This window comes from Cannabis sativa, chromosome 6 (genome assembly GCF_029168945.1).
Source record: "Cannabis sativa cultivar Pink pepper isolate KNU-18-1 chromosome 6, ASM2916894v1, whole genome shotgun sequence".
Lineage (NCBI taxonomy): Eukaryota > Viridiplantae > Streptophyta > Magnoliopsida > Rosales > Cannabaceae > Cannabis > Cannabis sativa.
The window spans coordinates 6,969,768-6,988,365 of record NC_083606.1 but is presented as its reverse complement, the minus strand read 5'-3'; the positions used below and the strand labels follow the sequence as shown (position 1 = coordinate 6,988,365).

The following is an 18,598-nucleotide window of genomic DNA, read 5'->3' as shown; positions in this document are numbered from 1 at the left end:
TGGCACAAGAATTGGGTAAAGTACTTTTATGGAAAATGAATTAGTCATCAAAAAAATTATGTATGGCCATGCCATGAATAATATTGAATATTTGTTAAAACAAAAATTCTGTTTTCTGCACAAATTATACACTAAAGTAAGAGTTTTTATAAGAGGTACACTTGGAGACAAATCAATGTTTTTAGACAAGGCTTCCTCAAAAAGCTTTTTTTTTTTTTACTATATTTAGTACAATAGAGATAGTATATCTTTTGCTTCAATTAGGGAAATTTCACAAATACTCAAAAAAAAATTAAAAAATTAAGTGTAAATATTTTACAGTTTTATAATTTTATTTATAGAAAATACGGTCTTTTGATGTATTTTTATGTTGTTCTTTTGTTAATTTGTTGTTGATTTTTTGTTATTTGTATGTTATTTTTTTTTTATTTTGATGTTGTTTAGATATTATTTTCCTGTTATTTTTATGTAGTTTTCTTGTTATTTTTGTAGAACACTCTAAAAATGTAAAAAAAAAATCTTTGAACGTAAAAAATATAAAATTTTTACAAAAATAGTGGTTTATATATAATTATCCCCATTAATTACTTTGAAAATCTAGGTTTTGAAGAACATCAATATTTTTTGTGTTAGTTTAGCTTTGTGTGAATGACTGTTAGATTTTAGGATTTTGAGGTTTGTAATTTCATTTCTTGAGACAAAGATAAAGAAGAAGTGCTCAAAAAAATGTTATTTTTATTAGTTAAATATTTAATTTTTAAATAATTTTTTAAGAATTGTAACATATTTCTTATTAAGTTAAATTAAGAAAATTTATTTTTATTTTTTTAAAAAAAATTAAACTTATTTAGCACGTGACCTAATAATATGTCGGCATATGTCTCCTAACTAGCATTTAACGGCCTTAACTAGCAGCTAACAGTCAAAGGGCACTGCTCCAACAAACTCGTGACCAAAAGGACTATCGCCAGTCGCCACCTTTTAAATATTATCAAATAGGTTTTGCCGCAGCAAATAACCCTAAAATATTATCACTTTTTGTATAAATAAAATTACTTTTTTTAATAAATAAATCACCCTTTATAATTATGCACAAGCACATATAAATTTAATTGAAATATATATATATATATATAATATAATGTTATTCTAAACATTTATTATACATATAAACTATAATTGATTAAGTAAAACAAATAATAACATTGAACATTAAAAACATCATAATACAAGAATTATAGATAATCAAATAAATAAAAATTGTCATAGAGTCTTTAACCATCTCAAGTGGAAAATATAAAATTGTGCTATATTTCGTAATAATTAAAAAGACTAATTTGCATAACTTAATACAAAATTTTATATTTGATTACCCTTCAGCATATAAATAATAATGTTATTATTAATTTTATTACTATAAACAGTCAATTATTTATTATTACAACTACATAATTATAACACAATACAAATTATATAAAAGTACAATATTTATTGTGTAAAATTTGACAAAATTTTACTTGGTACTAAATTTGGCACATAAGTATATATTATTCATTCAGGTGATAACTTGGTACATTTTTATTGTAACGGTTATATTTTTATTGTAACGGTTACATTTTTTTTAACCTATATTAGCAAGTTATCAATAGGTAATTTTTTTTTTAGAATTAATTAATTATTTTCTTAAAATAATTAATTGAATATTTAACAAGACCTCTTTTAGCAATTAATATTTATAAATAATTTTTTTGTATAACTCTTGTTATACTCGAAATTCGGCCATCATTTCAAAGGACACGTGTCAAATTAGGAAGAATATGAATTAATGAATGTAACGGTAATTATATTTGAAAATAGAATAACTCATTAATACGGAAGTAACAGAGTATATTTACAACTCGTTGACTATAATGTCTTACGCGAGATAAAAATATACAAACTGTTGTCTCATTCGTTAACCAGAAGTCATATGCCATTAGATGTGTAAGGCGAGGCATCAACCTCATTACGCATGAAGAGATGAAGGAGAGATATAATGACTGTTAAGACACTTAGCGTATAATACACATTATACTAACTAAGTACAACAGCTAGAAGAACTTAAGTCACGGATAGCGAGACGTCCATCTCGCTATACGAAGGCGCGCTTTTGGTACTTTCACTAATCAGCTTCAGTCATCTTTCAATGAGATTCATAGTGTATCAGCGAGTCAGTTTTCTCAGACAGAAGGTGACATTCAACTAGCGTTGGCTGTTGAAGTTCATCTTGTCACCAAGCTCGCAGAAGTGACAACGCTAACATTATTAACCTTGGAGAAGATGTGGAAAAAACTCTAGCTCGCTATCAAGGTTATTGATAGCGTCTTCCTACCAAGATATCCCAGAACGTTACGATTTACATTATGTTTAATACACGATTACCTTGATCCGGTAAAAGCAAACCTATCACAGCTATGTGATTTTCAAATGTTAACCGCATTTATTTTACGTGGTATGTAATCAAATCCCACGATTTCAAGGGATGATTGTTGTAAAGATATCATTCAACTATGTAATACTGCCTGACTATGTAATTATAAATAGAGGCATGTTACACTAAAAAAGGGACGAAAAATTCATAAGAAAAAAAGCCCTAGAACGGTATCAGAAATCTAATGAGATTGACTCGTGGACTATGCAGAATTTTAACTGCAAAACCACGTAAAAACCTTCGTGTTCTTGCTTTTTTTATCTTTACTATTTCTATTTTCTGTGCAAGTCTATCACCATTTAGGCTCAAATCTAGTTAACGAAAATCTGCATTAACAAATCTCTACTATAATTAATTTAACAGTTAAACCATTTAATTATAATATTTACATTGAAATTTTATTTTTATTTTTACAAAAATTAGACTTTTTTTTTACACAAATTAGGATTCTCTTCCTGTATAATAAATTTTTAAATAATTAATTACTTTTAAATGATATTAAATTATTTTTTACAACTAGAAAAACTAAAGTGCGTTTTTCTATTCGAATTTGTGGTTGCTTCGTTTTTTAGGAGAGCTTGACTTTATTTTTTGACTCTGGTTTGATTTTTTGAGTAAATGACTCCTTATAAAAAAAAAAAAGATAGAGGAGTTTAACTTTTTTTTTCAAAAAATACATTCAACCTATTTTAATTTTTACTTTTAAAATATGTAAATAAAAAACAAAATAATTAAGTGTAATAATTTTAAATTAAAGTTGTAGGTATAATAAAATTTTAATTATGAAATTATATGAGTATAATTTTAAATTATAAAGAGTTTTTCTATAAAAATTTTAATAATTTAAAGGCAAAAAATATTGCTAAAAGATTCTTTTTTAATAATAAATTATGAAAAATTAATTAATAATTATAATTAATTTAATTTTAAAATATAATTAATTTTTATTAAAGTTTGATAAGAAAATAAATTATTAAGTGACTATTAGGTTATAAGTTATTCATTATTTATTTTTATTTAATTTTGAAATTAATCACAATCATTCAATAATAATTTAATGGTTAAAAAAAATATAACCATGTTGATTACATGTTTAATGTAACTATTGAAACTTTCTCTAATACATTTATAATGTTAGTAAATAAATTAGGATTTTAAGTTTTCATGTGATTTCAAGATATATTTATTATTTTATATAATCTCTTATATTGTATGTAGCTGTGGGTTAAATAAATAAATAAAAAAGGATACTTGGCTGTTTTCTATTTAATACTTTCTTCCAAATAAATTCTCAAAAATGATTGTGAAAAAAAAAAAAAAAAAATCATTTTCTTTGACAAAAAAATATACCATATTTATCAAAGTTTCTTTAAAATGTCATACTTTGTGTATTACATAATTTTGCATTTACTCTCCACGATATATGCCTCAATTAAATAATTCACGATATATATGTAAATAAAATGATAAGAACGACTTTTAGTGTAAATAATCCTTTTATTTTGCAGGTGGTATCATTTCCTATTTTGGAGGAATTACAATTGTGGGGACTTGATTCTGTAGAGATGATTTGGGCAGATCAACTTCAAGAAGTATCATACATGCAGAATTTAAAAGATTTAAATGTTTTTGGATGTGATAAGTTAAAGTATATGTTTTCTTCTGCTGTGGCAAGAAGTTTCATTCAACTTAGAAATCTGACAGTAGAGTGGTGTGAGAATATGGAAGAGATTGTAGTGATAAAAGAAGGTGGAGAAGAAGAAGGTAGTTCCAATGACACCATTTCCTTCCCTAAACTACAGAACATTCGGCTTTATGATCTTACAAAACTCAAAAGGTTCAGCAGCAGAAAGCCTTTGGCAGTGGAATGTGAAGGATTAATGAAGAGAAGTTGTAGGAATGAATTTGAAGAAGCTAAATTACAACCTTTCTTCAATCAAAAGGTACGCTTTATTACATTTTATTTAGTTTCAATATGTGTCTGATGAGATGCATACCTTTGTTTCAAAAGTGTCATAACACAATATGTTTTAGAAACCTAATTAATGATAGAAATAATATAAGTGACAAAATAATTAAATATTCTTTTTAAGTTTTTATGATGCATCATTGTTGTTAATAATTTGAAAGGGAAACGAATCATCACTAAACATAAATAAATCTTTATATAATATCATTATTAGTTTTTATATACTGAGTAAAGTTTGATATTGATTTTTTTTTTCAATACTTCAGGGTATATATCCTCTACTTAATTTAAAATATAATATTAATTGTTTGCTGAATATATATGCAAAAATTTCATACATATATATTTTTTCTCTTTTGTAGGTATCATTTCCTATGTTGGAGAGCTTATATTTGAGGAAACTTGATTCTGTAGAGATGATTTGGGCAGATGAACTTGAAGAAGTATCTTACATGCAGAATTTAAAAGATTTAACTGTTTGGAATTGTGGCAAGTTAAAGTATGTTTTTCCTTGTGCTATGGAAAGAAGATTGGTTCAACTTAGAAAGCTATGGATAACAGGGTGTGATAATATGGAAGGGATTTTAGTGATAAAAGAAGGAGCAAGTGTGATGGAGGAGCTTCACCTTATAAATCATCATCATCATCCAATGGCCTTGGAGACATTGGTTATAGAAGAATGCCCAAAACTAAAGATGATGAAGAGTTGCAGGAGTAGAGAAGTCGTAGAGGGTGAAGACCATACGTTCACTGAAAATAAGGTACACACCCTTTCATTTCATTTCATTTCATTTCATTCAATTATATTTATTGCTATGTCATGCATCCATATAAATTTTCATTTTCAAATTGCTAAAATACATTAGATTTTACACTGACTCTTTAAAATGTAGTCAAAGAGTTGACTCCTAGGAAAAAATATTTTAAAAAATGAATTAGGTCGTTCATTTTAGAAAAAAAAAAAGGGATTTTTTCTATAATAGGCATTTTTGGTCTAAATTTTACATTTTTATCTTATTAAGAAAAATTAAACAAAAAAGAAAATAAATTTAATTTTTGAAATAACTATATAGTCTTGTCTTTTGACATGGTACGATATTCTCTCTAAAAAGTTCATGTTTGGTCTTATACGTGGGGTATACTTTGTCCTTATTTGTCATGGAGCCTGGTAATCAATCTGAGCCTACCATTGAAGAGCAGTATGCGAATGTTCGAATAGAAGATGAGGAAGAAGATAGCCTGATTTATGTGGGAGACGCTGATGATTTGACGGAGATTGATGATAGATGGTGTTTAGTGGGTCGCTTCTTGACTAATAGAGGTGTGGATTTTCAAGCAATGCAGAACAAGATGGCAACGCTATGGCAACCGGGAAGGGGTATGTATGTTAAGGAACTTGATAGTAATCTATTCCTATTCCAGTTTTACCATGAAGTCGATATCGATCGAGTGATCGAAGGGAGTCCATGGACATTTGATAGGGTGCCGTTGATATTTGAACGATTGAAACAAGGTGAGGACCCAAGAATGATCACGTTGAACAAGTTGGACTTTTGGGTGCAAATACACAATCTAACTACTGGTTTTATGTTGGAACGGGTGGTGCGCGACCTAGGCAACTATGTGGGTACATTCATCAAAACTGATCCGAATAACTTCATCGGAGTTTGGCGCGACTATCTTCGGGTTCGTGTCAAGATCAATATTGAGTGCCCGTTAAAACGCAGGAAGAAGGTTGAGAAACAAGGAGGGGTTCACTGTTATGCGAACTTTAAATATGAGGGCCTATCCACTTTCTGTTTTATTTGTGGCATCCTTGGGCATTCGGAGAGATTTTGTGAACAGCTTTTCCATACTCCACTCGATCAGATACAGAAGCCATACACATTGGAATTGAAAGCTACTCCTCGACGGAAGAATTACGCAATCGGGGAGAGATGGTTAAGGTCCGGAGCTGCTTCTAGAGCCGGCGGAATGGCGTTTTCCGAGCAGGCTACGACTGGCGAGAGATCTACGCCCATCAATGGTAATCAGACCAACAACAATCATGGGAGGCAATCACGGCTGAATCACATTCCACCTAATAATCTGGGATCATCATCCAATCAATCAACTAATGAAAGGGGAAATTCAAATATGATGGCTATTTCCTTGCCTCAATTGAAGGAAGGTGGTGACATAATTGATCAACCTTCAATGACAGATACCATCGTGGGAGATATTGCTTTGAAGTCAAATATGATAAATAAGGAAACTAGTATTCTTATTTTGGATACTAAGAGGAGAAGGACTGATATTGTTAATGGGCTTGGGCTGAACAACAACCTAGACAATAACACACATGTGGAAGTTACTAATGATGAGCTTGGTGATGTTGGGCCGATCCAGGGTCAAGGTGAGGATATGGATACTGATCTTTTGAAAAATACCACAAAAAACTTGTTTGGGGCGGGTTCTGTTTCACAGGCCCGCCGGGGATTATGAATGTGTTGAGTTGGAATTGCCGTGGGCTTGGGAACCAACGGGCTATTCAGTTCCTTAAAGAGATAGTCTCTCAAAAGCATCCCAATTTCATTTTTTTGTGTGAAACAAAATGTGATAAAAAAAGAATTGAAAGTATGGGCCGAATGCTAAAGTTTGAAGGTGTTTTTGGTGTTGAGGCCCAAGGGAGTTCGGGTGGGCTGGCTCTCCTTTGGAAAAATAAGGATGATGGGCGTGTGTTGGGTTATTCGAACAGCCATATTGATTTTCTTGTTGAATCATCTGAGAAAGGTGCGTGGAAGCTTACTGGTTTCTATGGGGAACCTGAGAGGAACAATAGACACCGATCGTGGACTCTACTCCGAACATTGGCTACCGACTCTACCCTTCCATGGTGTGTCATAGGAGACTTGAACAACATAGTGCGGCATGAGGATAAACGGGGTGGAAGGCCATACCCCCAGAGGTTGATCGATGGCTTCCAACAAGCACTAAACGACTGCAATTTAACAGATATGGAATTAGTGGGTCATCCATTCACGTGGGAGAAAGGCAGGGGCTCTCGAAACTGGATTGAAGTAAGGTTAGATCGTGCACTCATCAACGACGCTTGGTCTCGAATTTTTCAAGGTGCTTCTCTGCTAAATCTTGAAATTTCTTCATCAGATCACTGTCCACTTTTTTTAGAACCTGAAATTAATCATTGTTTCCCTACTAATCGCAAATTTAAGTTCGAAAATGCTTGGCTCAAAGAACCAATGTGCTTTGAAATAGTAAGGGACTGTTGGGAGAGTGAAGGTGATGATAATTTGCCAAATAAATTGGCACGGTGTGCAGATAAATTGAGTATATGGGGGAAGGAGGTGACTGGAAACTTCAAAGCTCGTATTACTCGCTGCAAGAATGAGATCAAAAGGCTAGCAAATAAAAGAGACACGGCTTCCATTCAACGGCATAAAGAAGTAAAGGAGGAGTTGTTTCATGTTCTTGATCAGAGAGAATCATTTTGGAAGCAGCGCTCTAAACAGCTTTGGTTGAAGGAAGGAGACCATAATAGCAGTTATTTCCATAAGGCTGCCACAACCAGGAAGAGACATAACAAGATAGTGAGTTTGAAGAATGACAATGGGGTTCGGGTAGGATGGGAAAATGGTCTTGATCAAGTGATGAAAGATTATTTCTCAACATTGTTTCAAGCATCTAATTCTACTTGCCAAGAAGTAGTGGATAGTGTTCATTGTTCGGTCCCTAATTCTATCATGAGAACTTGCACACGGCCATCTCTGAAGAAGAGGTTAAAAAGGCGATCTTTCAGATGCATCCAGACAAGAGTCCTGGTCCGGATGGTATGACACCTGCCTTTTATCAGAAGTGTTGGAGTATTGTGGGGCGTGATGTGGTGAGAACTGTTCAAAAATTCTTCATGACAGGGGAGTTTGATCAGAGTTGTAGTAAAGCCAATATTGTGTTGATTCCTAAGAAGAAAAATCCAGAAGATATGACTCAACTAAGACCGATTGCCCTGTGTAATGTTGTGTACAAAACAATTACTAAGGTAATGGTGAACCGTATGAAGCCTTACATGGATACTATTGTTGCTGATACTCAAAGTGCCTTTATCCCGGGACGTCTAATCTCAGATAATATTCTAATTTCCTTCGAGGTGCTCCACTATCTGAAGAGAAAGAGGAAAGGAAAAGAAGGTTTTATGGCTCTAAAGTTAGACATGAGTAAAGCCTACGACAGGATTGAATGGCCCTTTTTAGAAGCGATGCTAAGGAAATTAGGCTTTGATCAATGGTGGATTTCTTTATTGATGAAGTGTGTAACTACAGCTGAATATATGGTGGTTCATGAGAATAAGGAGATAGGGCCGATTATACCTTCCCGGGGTATTCGACAAGGGGATCCATTATCCCCTTACTTGTTTATTCTCTGTGTCGAGGGCCTCTCGGCTTTATTGAACAAGTATGAACGGGTTGGTCTTATCCATGGGTGTAAGGTGGCGAATGGAGCGCCGCGTATCTCTCATATGCTCTTTGCAGATGATAGCTACCTGTATTGCAAGGCCACTATCTTGGAAGCGAACAGAATAAAAGATATCCTCCAAAAGTTTGAAGCAGCTTCTGGCCAAAAGGTGAACTTTGCAAAGTCGTCCATTTTCTATAGCACTAATACTACCCAGTCGGTTCGGGATAGGATAAGCAACACCCTACACATGTCTATGGCGGATGAAAACAGCTTATACTTGGGTCTACCAAGCACTCTAAGTAGGAACAAGTCTGCGGTGTTGGGTTATCTTAAGGAACGGGTTCGAAAAAGGATTGAAGGTTGGGAGATGAAGTTCTTATCTCGGGCTGGTAAAGAAGTTTTGATCAAAACCGTGGCTCAGTCTCTTCCAAGCTACGCAATGAGTGTTTTCTTGTTGCCTCTAGACATCACGCGAGACATGGAGAAAGCCATGAATAAGTTCTGGTGGCAAGGTGCAAATAAAGCTAAGAGTGGTATTCATTGGTTTTCTTGGGATAGACTTTGCTCACATAAAGCTAAAGGTGGAATGGGATTCAGGCACCTACGGGATTTTAACGTTGCTATGTTGGCCAAACAAGGGTGGAGGCTGCTGTCTCGGCCTAACTCACTTGTAGCTAAAGTCTTCAAAGCTAGGTATTATTCTAATGGTTCTTTCTTCTCGGCACAGTTGGGTCCCAATCCCAGTTATGTGTGGAGAAGTGTACTGGAAGCACAAGATCTGGTTAGAAAAGGCACTCGCTGGTGTGTGTTCGATGGTGAAGAGATCAATGTCCTCAAAGAACCTTGGTTGCCAAGTGAAGATGACCCCTATGTTCATTCAAATCATCCTAGTTTGGGTGAAGCTAAAGTGAGAAACTTAATGGTCATGGAGGGTGGGAGTTGGGATGTTGATATCTTGAATGATTTGTTTATTGAGCGGGATAAGAAGCTCATTTTGGATATCCCTCTCAACATAAGCCACGGCAGTGACAAACTCACTTGGAGTTATGAATCATCGGGAATCTACTCTGTTAAAAGTGGCTACAATTTGCTTCAGAAAATTCATGGTAGATGGGATGGTAACGAAGATGATCTCACCAAGTTCTGGACCAAGTTTTGGAAGCAAAAAATTCCCCCAAAAGTGAAGAACCTGGTTTGGAGAGCTGCCCGAGAGTGTCTGCCCACGCTGCAGCAATTGAAAATTAAAAGAGTGGATGTACAAACATCCTGCCCAGTCTGCCACAGCGAAGATGAATCCGTCATTCACGCACTCATCACTTGCACAAAGGTGAAGCAGGTGTGGGACAGAGTTGGCATCGGAACAACCTCTGCTGCAGCCGAACCAGAAAACTTTCTGGACTGGTTTGTCGCTGCTTTTACTGCTGCTGAAGCAGAGAAAAAACTGCTACTTCCGGTTCTGTGTTGGGCCATTTGGAGCGCCCGTAACGATGTTGTGTGGCAAAAGAAATCTGTTACTGCAGCCAGCATTGTAGTGTTAGCAACCGGTTACCTTGAACAATGGAAGAATGCTCAAAATTCTCGAATCGAGACGTCATGGTCAGGCCTTAAAGCCGATGACGGGGCTGAGCATTGGACTGTCCCAAGTATTAATCACATCAAGGTAAATGTTGACGCTGCTCTCTTTGATAGTGGTAACAAGTATGGATGCGGTTTAGTGGCAAGAGACCATCACGGCATGCTAATTGAGGGAAATATGAAACTTTTTACTGGTTCGGTTTCTCCCGAAGTAGCGGAATCCATTGGCATTCGTGAAGCGTTAAGTTGGATAAAGAGGCACAATTGGCAACATGTTACACTCGAAACAGATTGTTTAACGGTAGTCCAAGCGATAAGAAGCGAGGTGAAAATGATTTCAATGTTTGGACAAATTATCCAAGAGTGTAAAAATCTGTTGTTAGAATTGAAAACTATTTCTATGTTATTTGTTAAACGATCAGCAAATATGGTAGCTCATAACTGTGCAAGAGCTTCTATATTTTTTCCTGGTTGTATCTTCGATATGGAGTCTGTTCCATTCGACTTGCTACCTTCTTTGGTAGCGGATTTTAATGGTTAATAAAGATGCATTTTCCATTCCAAAAAAAAAAAAACAAAAAAGAAAATACAAAAATTTTTTTTTCAAAAATACGGACTGACTAAGCAGTCCGCATATACGTATGGACACGTTGATAACATTTTAGGAATGAGCATATGCATGTGATTCTTACGAGTCTTTGTGGCCCACTACCTCTAAATGACCCCACTTACTACTAACATATGTAGACCCTGCTGCCAACTATTCCTATACATAATATAACATAGACATCAGTGGCCACCATATGGACTCAATGCTAGGTAGTTAGTATGAAGGTCCATTCCATATTTATTAATATTGTATACATTTTGTTATTATTTAACGAATAATTGAAAAAAGTTTAAAAATAACTAAACATAAATCACAATTTTTTTTTTTTTTAAAAAAAAAAAACATAAAAAGTTATTTTCATGTTGTTATTAATTCAGTTTCTTAACCACTTGGGGCTAGCTCAAGTGGCCATAGGTGGGTGTGTGAGTGTTGGAGGTCCTGGGTTCGAGTCCCAGTAAAACATGATGTAATATATAAACGCTTGAATCAAAAAAAAAAATATTAATTCAATTTCTTTTATGTTGTTTTTGTAACAATTTATATTCAACTTTAAAATATTTGATAAAACAAAATTATTAATTTCTATGTTGTTGTATAGTTTATTACAAGTTGTTTACACTATACTGTTTTTTCAACATGTAAAAAATATAGAGTTTTACGATTCAAAATAAAAACTCATATCATCCTTTCTAAGAAATAAAACTTATACCAATCTTGATACATAATTTGGAGAAATAGGATGACAATAAACATTATGTTGATAGGAAGAGATTCCGAATATGATCAATAAAATTAAAAATGTTAGATCAACAGCTACATTATAAATATGAATTTTATGTTCAATTTATAAATTTAGGATTTAATAACATGATGATGTCTAATTACTGATATTGGAATAACAAAAGTTGTTTTAATATTGTTGTATAGTTGTTTTTAAGGTGTTTAGTGTGTTTACTGTAATTATTTTCTTCATTTATTATAGTTGTTTTCTTGATTCACATATATTAGCCAATAGATTTTTTATATATATATATATAATTTTAGTGCATTCTGATAATTTTCGAAAAATTAGAATAAAAACAACTCAAGTGAATTTTTGGGTACTATAATGAATATAATGTATTAGAATTTTAATATAAAAAATATGTTGTTTTTACGTTGTTGTCATGTTTGTTTTACGTTGTTGTCCATGAGTTTGAAAGAAAAATTATACAAAGAAATGCAAAAATAACACAAATATAACGAAAAATGTGATTAAAAACCATAAAACAACTAAACCTAAATAAATATTTTGTAACAACCAAAAATCAAATGTAAAATGACACTACTATATAGATAAGAACAACTGAAAATAACTACATAGCATCTCAAAAATTACTACTAAAATCCTTAATCAAACATTAACACCTCTTCTAATACACAAAAGTTACAAGAAAAAGCCCCTATAAATCAAACATAATGAAATTGCTCATCATAATGTTGAAAAACCTTACAGAAACCCTAATACCCAACCAAAGAAACTCAAGATATCATACTTAGAACAAAACATTAAAAACTGAAAAAACAACAAAAAAAAAAAAAAAAAAAAAACACCTCAAAAAATACATTTGCTTAGTGATAAAATAAAACTGAACAACAACAAAAAATGATAAATGGCTAAGTAGAAACAAAATGAAAATATGAACGAAATTCGGATCAACATTCTATAATCACAAAAACATACAAGAATTCTTTTACAACTATAAAAAAGAAAGGAAAACAACAATGCAAAACATAAACAAAAGAATTTTTCGCATAATAGACCAAAAATTAAAAAAAAAATTACAAAAATACGTTAACACTAATGTTTTTTTATTTTTACGCTTTGAATTTTTTTATTTACAAAAATACGTACTTCAGTAAAAATAATAAATTATTTTTTTGTTGTTTTATAGTTTATTTAAACTTGTATTGTAGCTGCCACAATGTTATTTATTTTGGGTATTTTTGGTTGTTTTGTAGTTTTTTTATGATTGTTTCATAGTTGTCGTGATGTTAATTTCACATTGTTTTTTAGTTATTTTCTTACTTTTTGTTGAGAAAAGAGTATTTTTGTAATTTTAAAAGCGTACTTTTGTAAATAAAAATTTTAGGCCGTAAAATTATAAATAAAACATAAAAATAGGGTATTTATACATGACATTACTTACACTAGCATTTGATTATTTTCACTTTTTTTTTACTTTTTTATTTTCAACCTTATATGGCAATGGCCTTTTCTTTGAAGTTGATGCTTCTGGAATAGGTTGAAAAACACGGCCATCCTCCATTGCAATAGCGTTTACCCATTTTAGTTTGTATTTTGGGTTTTTATGATTATTTAGTAACATTTTTAGGATCTAGAATTAGAAGAAAGGATGAAGAAGCTTTAGAAATAGTCATAGTCTTGTTACTCTTTCTTTTTTTTTTTTAAAAAAAAAAGGCCATAGTAAATTATGAATTTATGAACTAAAAAAAAATAGTTTCACAAATAAAAAATGAGTGGAATGGGAGAACATGTGTACTGGAGAAGTTCTATTTAAAAAAATAAAAACAGAGAGAGAAATGTGATGAATGTAAAAGAGTAGAAAAAAAATGAGTATTTGAGTGACGAGAGAGAGAGAGGGAGAAAATCATGTTTAACATGTAAAAATTGAAAAAATAGTGAAAGCTACATTATATCAACATTAATGTGTAGGTAGTAATTTTAAAATTTTTAAACTTTTAAAAATGTATTAAAAAAAACAATCAATGTTAAACTCATTCAAAATGCTGTTCACTAATAAGAAAGTAATAATATGTGATTTTTTGTTGAATTGGGTAAATATCTCTTATTTAATTAATATTACAATTGTTTTTTTTTAATTTAAAGAGAGAGAAAAATAAAGAGAAAAAAAAAAAAAGAGAAAGGGAGTTACCATGTAAAAGAGACTAAACATAATCAATAAAAGTATTTTTGTAATTAAAGAACTTTTTGAAAAGTAAAATTGAAAATTAAATTTTATAAAAAAGTTTAAAAAACCAAACATAAATAAAAATGTATAAAAGATACCAAATTTGACATACAGTGTAAAAATCCCAAAAAAAAAATGAATTACTGAAAATATATTTTTTTAAAATGCTACGTTTAGTAGTCTTTTCCAACGTGCGATATCTAGATGTTTATTCATGATGGAGTTTATATAGTGAAGGTATACAATAGTAATGTAAATTAGAATTTTAAGTTTTCATATCATTTGAAAATAAATTTGTTATAGCTAGCTATGGTTTAACTAAACTAAAACTAGGATTTAAAGTTTTCACATTCTCTTTTTTCTTTTGTCTAGAGCATACAAATATATCACAAAAGTACTTTTTATGTCAAATATAATTAATACAATTTTTACATCTTTGATTGAATGGTAGAAAGAGAAATTATAAACAAGTTATATAATTAAAAGAGGAATTTATAATAGGGCAACAAAAACAATATTATTAAGAAAAATGTGTAAAAAAAAATTATTTTAAAAATTTATACATTTTGAAAATTTATTACATGAAACCATACATTTTAATTATTAAATAATATAAATAATTAATGATTAAACAAATTACCATAAATAGATTAATGTAATTAATGTTTGTAATATTATTTTGTAATATCTTATCCTTATATTTATTATATTAATGTTTTAAAAATTATTAATAATAAAATATGTTTATTAAAACTCAAAATAAATAATTTCGTAAACTTAATTAAATAAATAATAAACAGTTTTATAAAATAAACAAGTTGAATATTTATTTATGAAAGAATAAATATTTATATTTTAGTATGAATTAAGCTTTTTTTTTTAATAAAATACAATATAAAAATTATAAAAATTAATATATAAAAATATAAATCAATGTTTAAAATTACTAAAAATAAACATGACACACATAGAGTGACATAATAAACATATGTGAATATTATTATTTTGTTTATTAAATTAGTATGTTTAATAAATAGAAAACAAAATAAACATATATATATATATATATACAAAGTATATATTTTATATTATTAGCATATTTATTATAATTGTAAACATAAAAATAGACATAGCCAATTTATACTAAAATAAATATATTTTCTTTCTATTATTTCTATATATTAATTATTTTCTAATGAGTTAGTGAACGAATTTTCTATTAAAATACAATTCTTACATCAAAACAAAAAAAAAAAAATAAACGAACATACTTTATAAACTCCAAATATTATTTAATTAGAAAAAATAAACATGACACAATAAACAAAGAAAAAGATAAACAATTTTTTATATATATTATTTATTTTTTAAAAAAATTAATAAAAAATAAACATGTCACACATATATAGACCGATATAATAAACATATGTGAATATTATTATTTTGTTTATTAAATTAATATGTTTAATTAATGAAAAATAAAATAAACATATATACATACAATAGTATGAATACATTTATATTCAAATTATGTATTTATGTTTAAATTTAACAAGAATTATGGAATCTAAAAAAAGAAATATAAAATAGTCAATAATTATTACCATATATATTATAAAAAAATTGAAAAAAAGTTTCTAATTGTATATAAAAATGTATGAGAAATGGTAATAAATATTTTTACACATATTTTATAATTAATTAAAATAATGTATACAAAATTGTAAAATACCCTTTATAATATTATATATATATACATTACAAACAATTATATTACTATACATATATTTTCATTTTCTTATACTATATAATAAGTAAGTTTTATTTATTTTTATTAGAACTTGGTAGTTGATGACTCTTTTTTATTCAATTTTCATATTAATTGTATATAGGTTATATTTATGGAAATTATTCACTTTATTCATTCAATAAATTAAGACTCCCTTTTTCTATCCCACTTTTGATCATTATTATGCTTATCATTTTCTTTCTCAAATACAAGTTTGAATGTTAATTTTGTTAAATAATTTTATATAAGAAACATAGACACTATTTATTAAATACGCATATAAATCGTAAATCTTTATGTATGCATATAATTATTATAGATATTAAATTTAATAAATATATGATATTGATAATCGAAAAATAAATGTTTATATATAAACTTTAGTGTTATATATTGACATTGTTCATTAAACATATATACTTTGTAAACTTATCTATATAATTTTTTAAGGGTTTTTTTTTCATAAATCTACAACAAAAACAACATAATTACAAAAAATATGTAAAAAAAAATTATTTTAAAAACTTATACATTTTGAAAACTTATTACATGGAACCATACATTTTAATCATTAAATAATAAAATATGTTTATTAAAATTCAAAATAAACAATTTCGTAAAATTAATTAAACAGTTTTATAAAAATAAACAAGTTAAATATTTTTTTTATTAAAAAATAAATATTTATTATCTATTTTAGTATGAATATTATAATTTAATAAGATTTTTTTAATAAAATCCAATGTCAAAATTATAAACATTAATGTATATAAATATAAATCAATACTTAAAATTACTAAAAATAAACATGACACATAGAGTGATATAATAAACATACGTGAATATTATTATTTTGTTTATTAAATTAGTATGTTTAATAAATAGAAAATAAAATAAACATATATATATACAAAGTATTTTATATTATTAGTATGTTTATTATAATTGTAAACAGAGACATGACCAATTTATACTATACTAAAATAAGTATATTTTCTTTCTATTGTTTCTTTATATTGATTATTTTCTAATGAGTTAGTAAACGAATTTTATATTGAAGTATAATTCTTACATCAAAAAATAAATAAACAAACATAACTTTATAAATTCCAAAAATTATTTAATTAGAAAAAATTAACATGACACAATAAACAAAGAAAAAGATGATCGATAAACAATTTTTTTTATGTTTATATTATTTATTTTCTAAAAAATTACTAAAAAATAAATATAACATACATAGAGTGATATAATAAACCTATGTGAATATTATTATTTTGTTTATTAAATATAGAAAATAAAATAAACACATATATAAAATGTTTTATATTATTGGTATATTAATTTATTATAATTGTAAACATAAAAATAAATATAGCCAATATTACCATATATATAATAATCAATAATTATTACCATATATATTATAAAAAAAATTGAAAAAAATTTGTACATAAAAATTATGAGAAAATGATAATAAATTTTTTTTGCACATATTTTGTAATTCATTAAAATAATATTGGATAATGCTTAGGTAGAGTTACAAAAAAATGTCTGTACATACAGACATTTTTTTTTATTATGTGTCAGTCTCATATTCAATAGCAATATTTAATTAATTCCTTTTATTTTATTTTCTAATAATTTTGTGTTATCACTATAAGGAAAGTTTTTTTTTTTTTTAAAAAAAAAAAAAGAAATGGAAAGTTAGTAATTACACATATGTACACACTCCTAATTCCAAACTGTTAAAAGAATTTTAAAAAAATAAAATAATAATAATTGCCAATTTTTTTTTTAAAAAAAAGTTAACTTAATAAGAAGAAATATTATAAATATTCTTTTGAGAGATTTTAGTGTAAAAATTAAAAAAAAAAAAAAATATAAAGACTTAATGATAGACTTTGTTTGTTTAGTGACTTTCATTGATGAAGTTAAAATGTGTTCTTTTTCATTAGATGATTAACGATTGGAGTTTGGAGACAAGATAATTTTATAATAAATTCTCCTTGTGAGACACAATTTTATACTTCTTTTTTACACCAAAATCTCTCAAAAAAAATATTTATAATACTTTTCTTATTAAGTTATCTTTTTTTAAAAAAAATTATTAGTAAATAATACCACATATTAATATTTCACTTTTATGTACAAATCTTAACTACTTTTTGATTTTTATTGTTAGTCTTTTTTTTTTTTTTTTGAAAAACTGTTAGAGTCTATTTATAGTAAGTTAACTGTGTCCATTCATTATTTTGTATTTAAATAATATATTTTTCTATTTTTTTTTTTTTATGGGTATAATATGTTTTTCTATTTCATTTAAAAATTTGTGTATATTATCTTTTCTTTTCAGATTTTCTATATATATATATGTTTACACATTTTTGACTAATTATATATTTTAAAACAAATTTTTGGATATACGAAATATGTTTATCTATCATATAACACGAGTAATAATTAAATTAAATATTTTAACGTAAATAAAATAATATGATAGTCATCATATAAAACTTAAATATATATTTATATACTTAACCATTAATTAATTAAACTAAACAATCGAAATCAAAATTTTTGCAGTACAGGAAAGAAGAAAAAAACAATTTCACTAAATTGGTCACATATACGTTTCTTTTTATTATGAAGTTTATTATTGTTATGATAATTATTACTAAATTGTTTTTTTAATATAGTGAATTGTTTACTTAACCTTAAAAAAATTGTTATTTAGCATATTGATTTGTTAAGTATTTAA

At 28.2% G+C, this 18,598-nt stretch overlaps 1 protein-coding gene across 4 annotated transcripts in view; it reads left to right on the top strand.

Annotated features, from left to right (window-relative positions):
* Positions 1 to 18,598, top strand: part of LOC115695182 (probable disease resistance protein At4g27220) — a 67,046-nt gene that overhangs the window by 37,459 nt on the left and 10,989 nt on the right. For all 4 annotated transcript variants that reach the window (XM_061117750.1, XM_061117752.1, XM_061117751.1 and 1 more), the window contains 2 exons: positions 3,979 to 4,413; positions 4,802 to 5,200. In XM_061117750.1, coding sequence (XP_060973733.1) covers positions 3,979 to 4,413; positions 4,802 to 5,200 — 834 coding nt within the window. The remainder of the gene's footprint in view (positions 1 to 3,978; positions 4,414 to 4,801; positions 5,201 to 18,598) is intronic.